This window comes from Narcine bancroftii, chromosome 2 (genome assembly GCF_036971445.1).
Source record: "Narcine bancroftii isolate sNarBan1 chromosome 2, sNarBan1.hap1, whole genome shotgun sequence".
Taxonomy (NCBI): domain Eukaryota; kingdom Metazoa; phylum Chordata; class Chondrichthyes; order Torpediniformes; family Narcinidae; genus Narcine; species Narcine bancroftii.
The window spans coordinates 339280128-339297447 of NC_091470.1; the positions used below are offsets into that span (position 1 = coordinate 339280128).

Here is a 17320-nt window from a genome sequence, read left to right on the forward strand (position 1 = left end):
TTTAGAGGAATTGGATCCTTTTGTTGAATGTAGGAAAATGAGTCACAATGAACTTTGATCAGGTCATTCGCAATTGAAATAAGGAAGCATGTGAGAGTTGATAGAAATTTAAAATTCTCCATCCAAAGAGTCCATTGAAAATTTCAAGACATCAATATATTTTGTGATCAGTATCAAAAGATTTGGCCATAAATAGCAGAAATGTGGTATTAACTTGTTAAGTTATCATCGTGGTTGGTCCAAACATTTTGTGTACTTTGGTGCTGCATTGTTTAGCACCCAAAATATAATATCTGATGAGCTGCAGCCACATTTCTTTAGTTTTAACTCCTCAACTTTGGAAGTGATATTAATGATTCAATTCACCAATTTCCAGTGTCAGTATTTTGTGTTCTTGAGTTACAGTATACATGAAATCCCATCAATCACTTGTCAGCTTCAGATGTAAACGCCATCCACTTCTGTGCTCAAATCTTCCTGCAGTAAATGCAAGTCTGTCAAATGAATTCCCACCTACTCGTTTGAAATTTCTCCATGGAATTGGTGTCATCATGTATCTGTATTGTTCAGAATATGAGCCGGTATAACAGATCGGAAAGATTGCAATATGATGAAGAAAATTGTCTTCAGATAAGCAAGTTCAATAAAATTAAGAATTAAAGTATAGGTTCTATTTAATGTCTTGAGATTGTATTTGAGAGTTATCAAACAAATGTACAACACAGGAAAAGGTCCTTCAGCCCATTAAGTCTGTGCTGACTATTTTGCCTGCATGTGGTCCGCATCCCTCTGTTCCCTGCTTGTTCATGTGTCTGTCTGAATGCCTATTATCTTATGTGCTTCTACCACACCCTCAACAGTCCATTCCAGGCATCTATCATACTCTGGGTTTTTTTTAATCACCTTTTGCAACTCTTTTTAACATTTCCCTCTCGTCTTAACCTATGCTCTCCATTGTCAATGTTCCCACCTTGGGAAAAAATGTTCCATCCTATCTGTGCCTCATGTAATTTTACATCCTTCTATCCCATTGCCCCAATCTCCAAGCTCCAGAATAAGCAATCCAAGCATGTGCAGCCTGTTTTTACCCTTCCTGCTTGTTCTGATGAGTCAGCAAATTGTGAGATTTTAAGATTGTGACTCTTCAAGATTTCTCCCAAAAGGAAATATGTTCTGGCTTAAAATCAGTGTTTATGTAACAAGATCACAAGATATAGGATCAGAGGTAGGCCCATTGGCTCATCAAGTCTTCTCCCCCATTCTAATCATGAGCTGATCCATCCTCCCACTCCATGGCCTTCTCTCCATAACTCTTGATGCCTTGACTCATCAAATATCTGTCAATCTCTGCCTTAAATGCACTCAACGACCTCCCTTTGGCAGCCACCTGTGGCAACAAGTTCCACAGACTCAAGACCCTCTGACTAAAGAAATTTTTCTGTGTCTCTGTTTTAAATTGACACCCTTTTACCTTGAAGTTATGCCCTCTTTTCCTAGAATCCACTACCCTGGAAAACATCCTTGCCACATCTACTCTGTCCTTTCAGTTTTCAAAATACCTTTTATGAGGTCCCCCCTCATTGTTCTGTATTTGAACAAGTAGAGTCCAAGAACTGACATTCATTCCTCATGTGCAAACCCTTTCATTCCTGGTATCATTCAAGTAAATCTTCTCCTAACCCTCCCCAATGCCTGCACCGTCTTTTCTCAAATAAGGCACCCAAAACTGCACACATTACTCCCCAAGTGAAGTCTCACTAGAGCTTTATAGTCTCAACATTACATCCTTGCTCTTGTATGTTATTCCTCCAGAAATGAATGCTAACACTACATTTGCCTTTGCACCTCCAAATTTTTAATTTTCTCCCCATCTAAATGTCTCCTTGTCTCTTTCTTCTTCCTAAGTGCATGACCATACACTTTCCAACATTGTATTTCATCTGTCACCTCACTGCCCATTCTACTAATCTATCCAAATCTCTCTGGAGCTTTTCTGTATCCTCAGCACCACCCGCCTTTCCACCTAATTTGGTATCATCTGCAAATTTAAAGATAAAACCATCTATTCCAAATCATCTGTATACAAAGTAAAAAAGAAGCACCGATCCCTGAAGAACACTACTGGAAACCAGTAGCCAACCAGAATAAGATCCCTTTATGCCTACTCCCTGTTTTCTGCCGATCAGCCAATACTCTACCCATGCTCTTATCCTTCATGTAATTCCGTGGACTCTCATCTTGAGACCCTTATGTGAGGCACCGGGTTGTGGGCCTTTTGAAAGTCCAAATATACAGCATCCATTGCATCTCCCCTTTCTATCTGACTTCAAAAAATTGTAATAGGTCTGTCAGCATGATTTTCCTAAAGGAAGCCATTCTTACTTGGGTCTATCTTTTCATGCACCTCCAGGTATTCTGTAACCTCATTCTTGACAATTGACTTCAACACCTCCAACCACTGACATCAGGCAAATGGATCTATAATTTCCTTTCTGCTGCCAAGTCCTCTTCTTAAACAGCAGAGTGACATTTGTGATCCTCCAGTCCACCAGAATCAGGACAGAATTCATTGATTCATGGAAAATTATTACCAATGTCTCCATGATCTCTACAGCTACCTCCTTCAGAACCCAAAGGTGCATTCCATCTGGTCCAGGAGACTTATCTAGCCTTAGACCATTTAGCTTCCCCAAATACCTTCTCTCTCATTTCTGCAACTCATTTCTTCCGAGAACCATGCTACTAATGTTTTCCACACAGAAGACTGATCCAAAATATTAATTCAGTTCCTCTGCCATCTTCTTGTCTCCTATTACAATTTCTCCAGCATTGTTTTCTAACGGAACTATGTTCATTTTATCACTCTTTTATTCTATATATTTAAAATAGCTTTTTGTATCCTCTTTGATATTATTTGTTAACCTCCTTTCACAAATCATCTTTTCTTTCCTAATCACTTTCTTAGTTGTCTTCTATTTAAAAGTTTACTATCTCCCCACTTATTTTTGCTTCCATGTATGCGCTCTCTTTTGCTTTTACTTTGGCTTTAACTTCCCGTTTCAGTCACAATTGTCTTATTTTTATGTACCTTCCCACACTTTTCTCATTTCTCGCAGAAACTCCAGTCATTGCTTTTCCAATCAACTTTGGCCAGTTCCTCTCTTGTGCAACTGTAATTTCCTTTACTCCATTGAGATACTCTCACATCAGACTCTAGCCTCTCCTTTTCATATTTCAAAGTGAACTCAGTTATATTGGGATCACTGCCTTCTAAGGGTTCCTTTACCTTAAGCTGTCTAATCGCCTCTGGTTCATTACACAGCACCCAATCCAAAACAGCCAATCCCCTGGTGGGCTCATCAACAAGCTGCTCCAAAAAATCATCCCGTAGGCATTCAATAAACTCACCAACCAACCTGGATTTCCCTATCTACTTTCATGTTAAAATCCTCCATGGTTATCTTAAGGCTGTCCTTCTGACGTGCCTTATCTATTTCCAGTTGTATTTTGTAATCTTCATCTTGACTGCTGTTTGGAGGCCTGTATGTAACTGCCATTAGTGTCCTTTCCCCTTTAACATTCCTTAACTCAACCCATAAGGATTCTTCCTCTTCTGATCCTATATCCCTTCTTTCCAATGATTTAATAATGTTACTTACCAGCAGAGCCACACCACCCCCTCTGCCTACCCATGTAGCCTTGGATGTTCAGCTCCCAATGACATCCATCCTTTAGCCACGACTCAGTAAAGGCCACAATATCATAGCCTCCAATGTGTAGCTGTAGTGTAAGATCATCCACTTTGTTTCTAATGCTACGTGCATTTCAGTATAATAACTTAAGATTAGTTTTTGAATGCACTATTATTTTTGTCTGACCTGTTTTTCCTAAAGTTGAATGCAGTTATGATCAAACTCAAGTTTACTACTCCATTTTAATAAAAATTTAATGCTCTCTATATTGTCCTGAGCTGCCAATGTTGTCCCAAAATTGTGCATGGATGCCCGGCTCAACAGGATATTCCCCAATGTTTAATCTGATACTTCAACTGCTTACTACAAGCAACTTCAAAACCCATTTGAGTAAGGCTATCAGTGTAATACTGATTTGTTATTTTTGTTTTGTGTTGCAAATGGTTATTCATTATTTTGAAATTTCTCCAAAAGATGAAAGCTAACAATAAAAATTACTGATGCTTGATAACAAAAATCACTAAAATAAAAACTAGAAATACCTAGCAAATAAAAAAGTTAATTGGAACAAAAGTTGTGGGCTACAATCTTGTGAACAAGAATCCCACCCCACTGAACTCACCCACACAACCTCTGTTCATTTCACTTTCAAATGCTGACAACATAATGTTTGTCCCCTTCAAACTGGCCAATGTGCCAAACACAGTCTTTACCACCTGGTCCACCAGAGTTACCACATACTTAGAAGTCTGCTCTTGTACGTCTAGATCTCTTTTTTTTTAAATCAAAAATAAAAAGAGAAAATCCTGAAAATATTTATATCAGGCAGCATTTGAGGAAAAACAGAATTACAGAGTTATCGAGGATACAACAGCAACATTAAAACACATTAGATACTATGTGATTAGGAACAGTTCAGAGGAATATGCGCCAAATACAGGCAAATGGGACTAGCTCAGATAGACAATTTTTTGGTATGAACAAGTTGGGCTAAAAGGTCTGTTTCTGTGTTGTAGAACTAACTCTAAGATTCTATAATGAGTTGAAAGCAACAATCTCAGCAAATATTGAGAATGAAAATTGCCAGGTTAAAACCAAGTCCCAATTGTTTCCTCTTTCCCTTTTAAGTACTAAGTCATAGTATTATAAAATGGGAGCAGGTCAAATTGAGTGTGGCTTAACATTGTACTATTGTTCTAGAGAAAGTATTCATAATTCTTGCATTTAACCAAGATTCAGGACATTTAGATTTTGATTGGATCATTTAAGCTAAAGTATACCCCAGACTCGATGTAGGTGTTGCTTGAAATACAACAGTAAAGCTGACAGGTTAATTTGGCTGAAATCAGCATGGGAGAAACTGAAGAAAAAAAGAATTACTATTGTCGAGGAGGAGAGTTTGAAGGGTTTTATTTTTAAAAAAAGAGTTTGGTAGGGAGTTTTTAGGAGGACTAAAACTGAGTGTCTGCCACATGAAGCTGAGAGAACGAAAAAGCCAGCATTCTGAGCAGCAAAGTTTTAGGGTATAGCAAAGATGATCCTCGAGTTATGTGTCCCTGAATTACAAGTCCTGTATGTCTTGGGACTGTTGGCTTGAACTTTTGGATGAGTTCAAACTTAGAAAGGTGCAGCTTTAAGACTAACCTCCTAGAATTGTGAAATCTTAAGGTGATAGACTAGAATTTTGGCAGTAAAGGGATAAGTAATAGGAGTAAAGATGGACAGGCCAGTGTGTTTTGATTATAACATTGACTTTAGTATTAAGCAGTAGCAGCTCCATCTCTTTTATTTGCAGTGAAAACTGGGTAGCAGGAGAATGGAAAATCAGTGGCATGGAATCTGAAGAATATGTGGTCTTATCAGTATGAGGTCCTGATATCAAATGGGATTCTACATATTTACTTGCATCAACATTTTGCATCATGTCAATGTAATTTCAATTATATTTCTAAGTATTTGATTCTTACAATCATTGTGATGTTTGTAGTAATTGTTACTGAACTACAACTTGTTTATTTTTTAGATGCCCTGCAATGGTAGATCACTAAATTGAAAAAAGATTATTAAGTTGAAGCACATAAATAAACCAACTCAATGAATTCAAACCTGCTTTTGACTGAGCAGAATTTTTCCTTTGCTGTAGTCACTGACTTACAACTTCTCCAAAATAATGTATTTCAATTTTCAAATTAGTAAGAAAATTTGTCCAGTATACAGAGTATACCTGAATTTGACTAATCCATTTATCATAAATCAGGGTCCCAGGTGAAGACTTGATTAAGTTACATCCTCTAACTTACTCCTGTGAAGTATACAAATTGTCTAAATCCCTGTAATTTTTCCATTATATAACTATTAATCCATATATAATTATTAATTGCTCATTATTTCTTCTTGTTGGCAACGTGCACCATATTGTCCAATAATGTTCTTAATTGAAGCATTTAAATTGGTCAAAATAGATTTTGCCTTTTAGCTCGCTGACAGATAACTATTTTTTCCTTTATAAAACTCCAGCAGCTACCATTAATCATGGTGCTTACCAAAATCCTTAACTAAACTACTCCACCTTACTTAAAGATTTATTGCTTTCATGTTACTTATTTAGATTCTCATTTGTAGTTAATTCCAAGGTTTTTGTTGTTCTATCAGCCATCTGAACACCTCAGTTTGGACTCTGTAACTCACTTTCCAGAATTTAAGTTATTACATTTGTAAACTATCTGACCTCAATAATATTTCAGCTTGTAATAAGCTTCCAGGTAAGCATTGCCCCAATTTCTTAATTAAATTTCAATCTTTAAATCAGTGCAAAACATTTATTTTATGTAGAAAGCATCATGGCAAATTTAGCATTTGTTTCTGTTTGATTTCCAAGTCTTTATTTCATCATTCCCTTTTCAGGGAAATACTTCAATTTTCAACTCTCAGTGGAATTGTTAGCTACAAATTTGAAGTGGCCCTGACAGAAATAGACACCCGAGGGAACCAAACACAGAATTGTTCTTGTGAAACTGAAAACATTTAATTATCAATTCTCACTTTGCTGGGTGATCCTCAGTGTTTCAGCATGTGTGAAGATTTATGATCTCTAAAGTGTCTTTCAGCTTTTATAGGTTGAATTGATCTTGCAGGAATGTGATATCTGGAATTGAGCACATAACAAAGGTGTTATGGGCTCCACTGTGAAATTCCACTTTTGCAATCATAAAATATTTGCGATGGCAAAACATCCTTTAAAGAGACTTGTTTTACCAAATTTGTCTGCTCAAGCGCAGTACTTTATTGTTTCAGTCATTTTTTTCAAAGGACCGAAAAAAGGAATAAATCAGAATTGCTAGTCGATCTGCCCACTAAGCCTCACATCATGACTAACAGCATTAATCTCACCAGCAGTGTTCAGACTCAGAGGTGACTTCATCTGCTTCTGCAATATACTGCCACCTATCAATAGACTATGGAAGAAAACTAAGTTTGGAGAACCACAGTTGAAGACAGCTGAAAGCTCTGCTCGACCTAATTTGTCTCTAATGTTCCTTAGTGTGCAGGTGGAGGGAATAAACAAAGCATCTATCAGATTTGTTCTTAATTCATACTCCCCATCGCCTCCAGCTTTGATTTCTAAAGCTTGTTCTACAGTTTGTGGTAGCTCTACACTTTTTTACTCATCCCTCTTCAGCACCTTTTAATACATATCTCCTTGTCAGTTTTGTCATGCTTCTATTGAATTGATTTTCAAAGCCCAACAGTTTATTTTAAAATAGTGTAGACCAAATGAGTCCAAGATTGAGATGGGGACAATCCAGAGGAAGAGGATATGTGCTCATTTTCATCTGTTGTCTATGAATATTTTTGTTTCTGACAGAAGGTCAGGGATTTATTCTCCAACTGCAAAGGTTGTTTATGAGTTTGAGGTATACATGAGGAATTTCAAAACTGTTTTGAAATATTCAAAAAAATATTTTCCAGTGCAAGAAGAAACACACACTCATCTGTCCTGAATTCTTCAGGACTGGGAACTGCACACAGGGCTCCAAGTGCAAATTACAGCACCGGCAGCAAAAAAGCCATCGGCAAAAGCAAGCTTCTGAAGCAAGTCAGGATGGAGCAGCAAATGAGGGGACAGTTTCAAAGCAGATCAGACTTGCAAACAATACAGAAAGGTAAAGCATGGTCATTGCTCTGGGACTTTGAAAAAAGATTTATATATTTGTACAAGGCATTGGTGAGGCCAAATTTGGAGTACTGTGTACAGTTTTGGTCACCAAATTATAGGAAAGATATAAACAAAATAGGGAGAGTGCAGAGAAGGTTCACGAGAATGTTGACAGGATTTCAAGGTTTGAGTTACAGGGAAAGGTTGTGCAGACTGGGGCTTTTTTCTCTGGAGCGTAGAAGATTGAGAGGGGACTTGATAGAGGTGTTTAAGATTTTAAAAGGGACAGACAGAGTAAACGTGGATAGGCTTTTTCAATTAAGAGTGAGGGAGATTCAAACTAGAGGGCATGGTTTAAGATTGAAGGGGGAAAATTATAAGGGGAACATGAGGGGAAATTTCTTGACGCAAAGGGTGGTGGGGATGTGGAATGAGCTTCCGACAGACGTGGTAGAGGCAAGATCATTGGTTACATTTAAGGAAAGACTAGATAGTTAAATGAATAGGAGAGGACTGGAGGGGTATGGACCGGGCGCTGGTCAGTGGGACTAGGAGGGTGGGGATTTGTTACGGCATGGTCTAGTAGGGCCGAACTGGCCTGTTCTGTTCTGTAAGTGGTTATATGGTTATATATAGTTATTTGTTGGTAATATGAGACTTTAATTTCTTGATTTATGAAGGAATGTGTTCTGGAAAACATTTGATCAAAATATAATTTTGTAACTCAAGGCTTGTTGAGATGTTTCCAATGTATGATATTCATTATAGTGAAAAATGCTTTGTAAATTAAACATTTGTACCCTAAAGAGTTATCATTGTTACAGAAAAAAAAATCATAATCGAATCTTTTCGAATTGAGTATTTACAATATTGTATCTCCAGGCCAATGCGCATGTTACTCTTTCTTATGCGACAGAGTCACAGAGGCCAAGAAAGCCCTTGCTTTTGGTAAGTTCATTGATATTAGTTGAGACAGCAATTGATTGCCTCAATTTATCAGTTGGTCCATGGACCAGAAAGATTTTAAAAAATAACTAACAGGCTTTCAGCTTCTGCTGTCCATCTAGTGATCAATGCTGACATGCGTGTGAGCAGGACATTAGTTAATATTAAGCTTGCTTGAATGCCATGCAAAATATGGCCAAGCTAAAATCTTCCAAGGTGCAAGCAATTGTTGCCCTCCATGAGTATGAGTGTTCAATAGAGTGTGAGAAATAGAGAATAGAATGAAATTTCTAAGTGATCATCTCAAACATCAGTCAGTGTACAGTGATGGAACTGCATGGTTTGGTACTTCTGGTCTTTGAATATCAGCCCGATGCAGAAACTAATTAGAGGTGGAAAGCATAAGAATATTAGACTTTGAAGTAATCATCTAATTTATTAGATTTGAATAAAACAGTCCTGTACATTGATTCATATAAAAATTCAGTAGCATCCAAAAAGTGTTGCACTTCCAATGAAATGAAGTCTTTGCTGTGTCTGATTACAGGATTTTACTTAGGAATATAATTTTATCAATGTTTTACAGAAGCAAAGAGAGGATGTCGAAACAAATGAACTCAGTGGACAGAATGGTTTCTTCTTTTGCTTCCAATGAATTTAATGGTAGCAGCAGCAGCCAGCATTGGCTTCCAGCATTTATTGCTCTTCATTCATCTGTATCTTCTGAAGAGAAGGTCGATTCAGAAGTGGAAGAGGAGAGGGAAGGTGAAGCAATGGGTATGTATTGGTTCTAATATTGGCACAGCATAAAATATTATAACATTTATAGGAAGCCTGGTTGATCCATGAATCCTGTGATTTCATGAAACATAACAACTAGTTCAGATCAGTTAACGCAGCACAAATCAATGCTAGAAGTCCTTGGGTCTTTTTGTAATATGAACAGCACCTAATACTTAGTCGCCAGAGGGAGACATGTTCCCATTTAGTGTTACGCTTAACTTTGAGATGAGCTTCCAACCATGAACCTATTTCCAACTCATTAGTTTAAATCTCATTCCATACCTTTGTTATTCCTAGAATTGATTATTTCAAAGCATTGTTTTCCAGAGTTTCATTTTCTACCTTCCTTACCTCCTCTGAATTTGTTGTTTCGGAGTCTGAGGGTGGAGTGGTAACAACTATTCCTGAACTTGGTGAAATGAGTCTTGTGGCACCTATACCTCTTTCCTGATGGTGGCAGCAAGAGTGTGTGCTGGGTGGGTGTGGATCCTTGATGATTGCTGCTGTTCTCCAACAGCAATCAATGTTCCCTGTAGATGTTCTCGACGTGGGAAAGGGTTTGCCTGTGATCTCCTGGGCTGTGTCCACTAGCTTTTGCAGGGCTTTACTCTCAGGATTATTGGTGTACCCATACCATACTGTGATATGGCTGATGAACACACTTTCCACCACATATCTGTAGAAATTTGCCAGGGTTTCTGATGTTGTACCAAACCTCCACAAACTTCTGATGAAGTAGAGGCCCTGACATGCTTTCTTCACAATACCATTAATGCATTGGCTACAGGAAAAATTCTGCGAGATAGTGACTCCCAATAACTTAAATTTGCATACCCTTTCCACCTCTGATCCCCAGTGATCACTAGATCGTGCACATTGGTGACATTGAGTGCGAGGTTATTGTTGGTGCACCATTCGGCCAAGTTTTAAATCTCCGTCCTGTATGCTGTCTCATCACCTCTTTTTATACAACCCACTACTGTGGTATTGTCAGTGAATTTGTAGATGGTGTTATTGTTGTACCAAGCCACACAGTCATAGGTGTAAATTAAGTAGAGCAGGGGGCTAAGAACAAGGCCTGGTGGTGCTCCGGTACTGACGGAGATTGTTGAGGAGATTTTTTCTGTTTGTGGTCTGGAGGTGAGGAAGTTCAGGATCTAATTACACAGTGGGGTATAGGGTCCTGGGGCTTGGAGTTTGCTGATCAGTTTTGAGAGGATGATGGTGTTAAATGCTGAACTGTAGTTGATAAAGAGCATCCTGATGTATGCATCTTTGCTGTCCAGGTGTCACTGGGCTTTGTGTAGGCCATTGAGATGGCATGCACCGTAGACCTGTTGCTATGATAGGCGAATTGGAATGGATTCATGTCGCCGCTCAGTCAGAAGCTGATATGCTTCAACACCAGCCTTTAAAAGCACTTCAACGCTGTTGATATGAGTCCCACTTGTTGATGGTCATTTAGACAGGTTACCGCATTCATCTTGTATATTGGTACAATTGATGCCTGTTTGAAACAGGTAGGTACCCTCCCTGCCGGAGTAAGATGTTGAAGATATCTGTGAATATGTTGGTAAGTTTGTCAGCACAGTGTTAATACTCAGCAGGGAACTCTGTCCGGATAAAATGCTTTCCTCAGATTCATTCTCCTGAATGCAGCCCGCACGTCTCCTCGGACACGGACAGGAGAGGATCATCAGGCGACTTGAGGGTGCACAGTGGTGGTTCTTTCTTGTTCTTGTGGTCAAATCGAGTGTAGAAGGTACTGCTCATCAAGGAGTGAAGCTTTTCTGTCTCCTACTTCACCGGATTTTGTTTTGTAGCAGGTTATGGCATTTAGACCCTGCCGCAGCTGTTGGGTGTCCCTCGTGGTTTCCGTTTTCATCCAGGAACTCCAATTCACCCGGGAGATGGCTTTCCGAAGGTCACACTTGCTCCTTCTGTAGTGATCTGGATCTCTGGACTTAAATGCCTCTGATCTGACTGTCAGTAAGTTCTGGATTTCATTGGTCGTCCAGGGCTTCTAGCTGGGGAAAACCCTGGAGGATTTGGTATACACTTGTCCACAGCTGTTTTGATAAAGTCTGTGACAGCCCTGATGTAATCATTCAGATCCTCAGCTGAGTCCAGTGGCAGGTATGTGGAATAAGCTGCCGGAGCAAGAAGTAGAAGTAGTGAATCCACTGAATCGAGGAAATCCTGCAACCATCCTTCAGCCTCCTGCAACCACCTTCTCACTGACCTGATTTCCAAAGCCTCTCTTTATAGGCACTGTCTGTATGAAGGCAGAAGGAACACAGCCAGATGATCCAACTTGCCTAAATGCAGCCTCGAAGGAAAAAAATGATTTAACCTTCCTTATCATTCTGTAGCAGTTATCAAGTTTGCTGGGACCTCTGGTACATCAGGTATACATGCTGGTGGTAATTGGGCAGGGTTTTCTGGAGACAGGTCTGGTTAAATTCTCCCAACAAAGATTTGTAGTGCATCGGGTTAGGACGTCTCTTATTTACTAACCACATCATGCAAACTCCACTGAGAATCACTGATGAGGAATCTCAGGATATATAGAAGAGGCTGCATTTAATCGAGATTTGCTCTAAGGCAAACGTCCGATGTCCGTGCCCCATGCAGGTTATCTGTCTGAATTTATTTACATGTGACTGAAATGTCATTAATTTTCAGTGAAATATCTTGCATCAGTAGTTAGATATAAAGTATATAAGTTGTTGTTTTGTAACTGTAACCCAATTACCACAGGATTCCATAGAGTTCAGAACTCAATCCTTTGCTTTTTGTACGAGTTACTGTTTTGGACTGTGGTTATGATGGAAGAGCAGCAGGTAGTTAATAGAACAATTCACCTACCTTCTCCTGCCTTTGCCATCCGCCCCCCCCCCCCCCCTTTTGTTCAGATGCCTGTCAGCATTCTCTCATACCTTGATGAAGGGCTCAAGCCCGAAATGTTGGTTATGTTTGCTACATAAAGGACACTGTTGACCTGCTAAACTTCTCCAGCATTTTGTGTTTTTCATTGTGTTGTGACCGCTGAAAGGTAAAGGTGGTCTCGTCATTTCGGCTAAAAAAAAAATCAAAAACAGTAGAATCATATTGGGATGGGAGGTTACCTAAAATTAGAAGACTCTATGTCCATGCTGTTAGGTTTAAGGGAGGAATATGATGTGTTGTTCCTCGTTTGCGAGGCCAAGAACAGACATGTTGTCATGTGAATAGTTGGAGAGTTGAAATGGTTAGCGATAGGAAGCTCAGGTTTAGATCTAGAGTTTAGGTGTTCAGTGAAGTGGTCACCCAATTTGCATGTAGGTAAAGCCACAGCGGGAACACCAAATGCAATAGATTAGGCTAAAGGATGTGCCTATAAAGCTCTGCCTCATCTGAAAAGTGTGCTTGACCTGCTGGATGGAGGTGAGGGAGGAGATAGAGGAACATGTTTTGCACTTTGTGAAGTGCCTGAATGAGTGAGGAGGGAAGACCAGACTAAGGAGTGGGGTCACTCTAAAGTTGGAGGAGGTGTCAGAGAGATGTGGAGGCTGATGGGGTGGAAAGTGAGAACCAGAGAGACTTTTGTGTTCAGCCTAGTGGGGAGGTGGGATAAGGGTAGAAGTAGAAGAAAAATAGGTGGGCACCTACTTCTACCACATGTTGTGGCAGCTTGTACTATATACCTGCAACCAAATAAAACTTGACCCCAAATCCTCTCAATCCTTTCCCTCTCAACATGCCCTCCAGTTTTAGACTCCCTTACCCTGAGAAAAAGACTGTGATCATTCACCTTATCAACGCCTTTCATGATTTTATATCCCTCTATAATGTTGTCTATCTCGTTGTCGATCCTTGCATCCAATGAAATGGTGCAGCCGAGGTAGGTAAACTGGTTGACCGTTTTGAGTTTTATGTGCCCGATGGAGATGTAGGGGGGGGGGGGGGGTGGGCTGGTAGTCATGGTGGGGAGCTGGCTGTTGGAGGATAGAACGAGATAGACAACAGACTCGCCAAGGCAAATAGCGCCTTTGGAAGACTACACAAAAGAGTGGAAAAACAACCAACTGAAAAACCTCACAAAGATTAGCGTATACAGAGCCGTTGTCATACCCACACTCCTGTTCGGCATCACCTACGGCTCCTAGAACGCTTCCACCAGCGTTGTCTCCGCTCCATCCTCAACATTCATTGGAGCGACTTCATCCCTAACATCGAAGTACTCGAGATGGCAGAGGCCGACAGCGTCAAATTCACGCTGTTGAAGATCCAACTGCGCTGGGTAGGTCACATCTCCAGAATGGAGGACCATCGCCTTCCCAAGATCGTGTTATATGGCGAGCTCTTCACTGGTCATCGTGTCAGAGGTGCACCAAAGAAGAGGAACAAGGACTGCCTAAAGAAATCTCTTGGTGCCTGCCACATTGACCACCGCCAGTGGGCTGATATCGCCTCAAACCGTGCATCTTGGCGCCTCACAGTTCGGAGGGCAGCAACGTCCTTTGAAGAAGACCGCAGAGCCCACCTCACTGACAAAAGACAAAGGAGGAAAAACCCAACACCCAACCCCAACCAACCAATTTTCCGCTGCAACCGTGTCTGCCTGTCCCGCATTGGACTTGTCAGCCACAAACGAGCCTGCACCTGACGTGGACATTACCCCTCCATAAATCTTCGTCTGCGAAACCAAACCAAAGAAATACCTCTATAAGTCTATCCCTCTATAAGTCACCCCTCACCCTCATTTGCTCCAGGGAAAACAGCTTCAGTCACTCTTTAAACTCAAAGCATCTGTTGCTCCCCATGCAGTCTTCTCTACATTGGGGAGACTGGACACACATTGGGGAATCATTTTGTTCAGCACCTCTGCTTTGTTCGCTGCATCAACAAGGATCTCTCACTGGGCAGCCACTTCACTTCCACTACCAATTCCCACACTGACATGACTGTCCATGGCCTAACGTACTAAACGCACCAAATGTACTGTAAATTGGAGAAATGGCACCTTGTTTTCCATCTTGGACAAACATCAACCAGACGGCATCAGTATCAATCTCCAATATCCAGTGGATCATTCTCCCCCTCCCCCCAACAAATGGCTTTATCTTATCTCTCTGGCCCCATTCCTCTTTTTCTTCTCTTTCTTCTTTGCTATCCTCACTCTCTGTCACCTGGTCCTTCCTCCCTTTGGCCCTCAACTGCCTTACCTTCCTCCAATCAGAGTGAATGTTTCTCAGCCTTCTGCCTTTTCCCCCATCACCTCTTAGCTCTTTCTTTTCTTCCCCTTCTCACCTGCCAGCCTGTGCTCCATCCTCACCCCAATCCTTTTAGTCGAGCGTCCATCCAGTTCTTGTAATTCCTGATCGATGGCCTGAAACGTTGTCTGTCTATTGTTTTCCATGGATGCTGCCTAACCCACTGAATTCCTACATTATTTGTTGATTGAGTCCTAGCCACATCCTTTTGAATATTTTCTGCACCTTTTCCAGCTTAATGACATGTTTCCTGTAGCTAGTGGCCAGAACTGCATGGGTTACTGCAAGTGTGGTCTCACCAATATCTTGTACAGGTGTAACATGATGTCTCAATTCTTGTCCCTGACTGATGAAAGCAAGCATGCAAAATGCCACCTTCACCACCCTAACTACCTTTGTCACTCATTAGGCTCTTAATGGGCCTGAAATATTAATTTTACAATTCTTTCCAAACATTTAGCCTGACCCATTTCCAGCATTCCCTGTTTTTTTTTCTTGAAGCAGAGAAGGCTGAAGGAAGACCTGTTTGAAATGTACAAAATTAAGAAGGAAATAATGAAAAATAAACTTTTCTTCTTGGCAAGGGTATCCACAACCAGAAGAAAACAGCTAAACAGTAGAAGATTCAGAGAATTTTTGAAGATTTTTTATCTTCTCAAAGAGTGTGGTTGAAAGTTTAAAACCACTTCCTGAGAAAATGGAGGGGCTGGTACTCAAATTTATGAGATCTTTCTATCAGCACCAAGGCATAGAGGTTATGGGCTGAGTGCTGGGAAATAGACATGCATACTGTACATACAGGTACATGCAGACAGACATACTGCATGATAACAGGCCCTTTCGACTTCCAAGCCCATCTCTCCATCGGATGAGTATAGACAGAAACTTGATGGCAGGCATGAACATGATATGCTGAAGGGCCTGTTTCCTTGCTGCATGACTGATATTCCAAGTCTAAATGATTAGACTAGTGATTCCAATGGTTTATTGTCGTTTACACGGCTTTAAGTCACTACCCAGTCAGTGAACTGAAGGAGCTTGCCATTTTCAGAGACAGTTCTCATTTTCAATATTTCATCATCAATTAAAATATTCTTAAGCCAGCATAACAATAATTTCAAGATGACTGTACTTCCTGCTGATCTTAAGCATGTCGTGATTTAATTATTTGTATTTTAATTTGTTCACAAAAGAGTGCCAAAGTTTTGGGAAAATGAGCAATGCTTCTGGTTCCTGGTTGCCCATTTAGTGATGTGTAAAAGGCAGCATTTGTCCTTCTTGTAGCTTGAGAAGGAAGATAAGGGTTGATCTTTTTTGCTCCCAAATTATTCCTTTTGTAAACATTTTCCAGAGATATGCCACTTTGAATGATTATAAACAACTGTTCAGCTCGGCAGGCAGCAAGCTCTTGCCATTTTATTCTAACACATGCCATTTTATTGTCATTTTTCATGGTCATAATCATAATGGAAGGAGTTCACTACCAGCTTTTCGCAGCATCGCTGCACACACTTTAACAGCTGAACAGATTTGTTTGACATATCACTGGAGCAAAGGTAATAAGGTGTGCAGGGGATAAAATAGACTTTCTTCAAGTAATTGATAGCTTTTGGATGCTATCATGTTGTGCCAATGTCAGATAATAACTCAGATAAGGAAGCATTTTACTGCAAGGCTTATGATAAATAAATTATAATATATCCAAAAGAACTGTTTGTATTAACCTCTTTCTCTCCTCACCCCAGTTTTCTTAATGTTTTTACCAGTTATATAAGTATTAACACCAGGGTGTGCATTTTCATAAGCACCTTACCCTCCTTGTGAAATCAGCAATCACTGATTCGTTAGCTCCCATATTGAATACTAGCAGGCCAAACGATCACAGTTCAGTTTCATTCTGGCTTCCCTCAAAGTCCACACATCACACTTTCAGCCAGGAATTTCAAGATAATAATTAGATGAAGAACCCTTGTTCAGTGATTCCTCCTGTAGCACGGATGTCAAGGCTGCTGGTACTAAGAGGATTTTGTTTACTCAGTGGACTGAAAACTTCTTTGCCTGTTTGCCTCAACTGTTCACCAGTGATCTTAGTTAAGCTGCTATGGCAGCTGGGTTAGTCATTTCTGTGGGCACTTTGAAGGAAACAAAGGCTGGAAAGGGGTACTGATGGTAATGATCAGCCATGATCTAAAATGGCGGTGCTGGCCCGACGGGCCAAATGGCCTACTCCAGCTCCTGTTGTCTATTTTTGCAGCATTTTTAACACAGCCATAGAAGCCAATTTGTGAGATCCCATGAATTGCAATGAGATAGTGAAGAAATTCAGCGGCAAAATAAGCACGGAAGTGGTATGTTCCCATTGGTGCAACCTGCTTTTATGTAATATTAATTGCAGCATAAATGTTTAGATCATCCCTACTCGAAGATATTATTTCGTACCCTTGTATCTTATTCTGAAAGAGAGTAAGGAGTTTGATTTAACATTTTTT

General features: G+C 40.2%; 1 protein-coding gene across 5 annotated transcripts in view; it reads left to right on the forward strand.

Moving 5' to 3' along the window:
- Positions 1-17320, forward strand: part of zc3h3 (zinc finger CCCH-type containing 3) — a 353231-nt gene that overhangs the window by 226032 nt on the left and 109879 nt on the right. For 4 of the 5 annotated variants that reach the window (XR_011352501.1, XM_069922187.1, XM_069922186.1 and 1 more), the window contains exons 10-11: positions 7662-7855; positions 9380-9570. Coding sequence is in view for 4 of the 5 variants with exons in the window: in XM_069922187.1 (XP_069778288.1) it covers positions 7662-7855; positions 9380-9570 (385 nt within the window). In the remaining variant the exon portion in view is untranslated. Of the gene's footprint in view, positions 1-7661; positions 7856-9379; positions 9571-11399; positions 11490-17320 lie in introns of those variants that run through there. The other variant, XM_069922188.1, reaches the window with a different exon arrangement.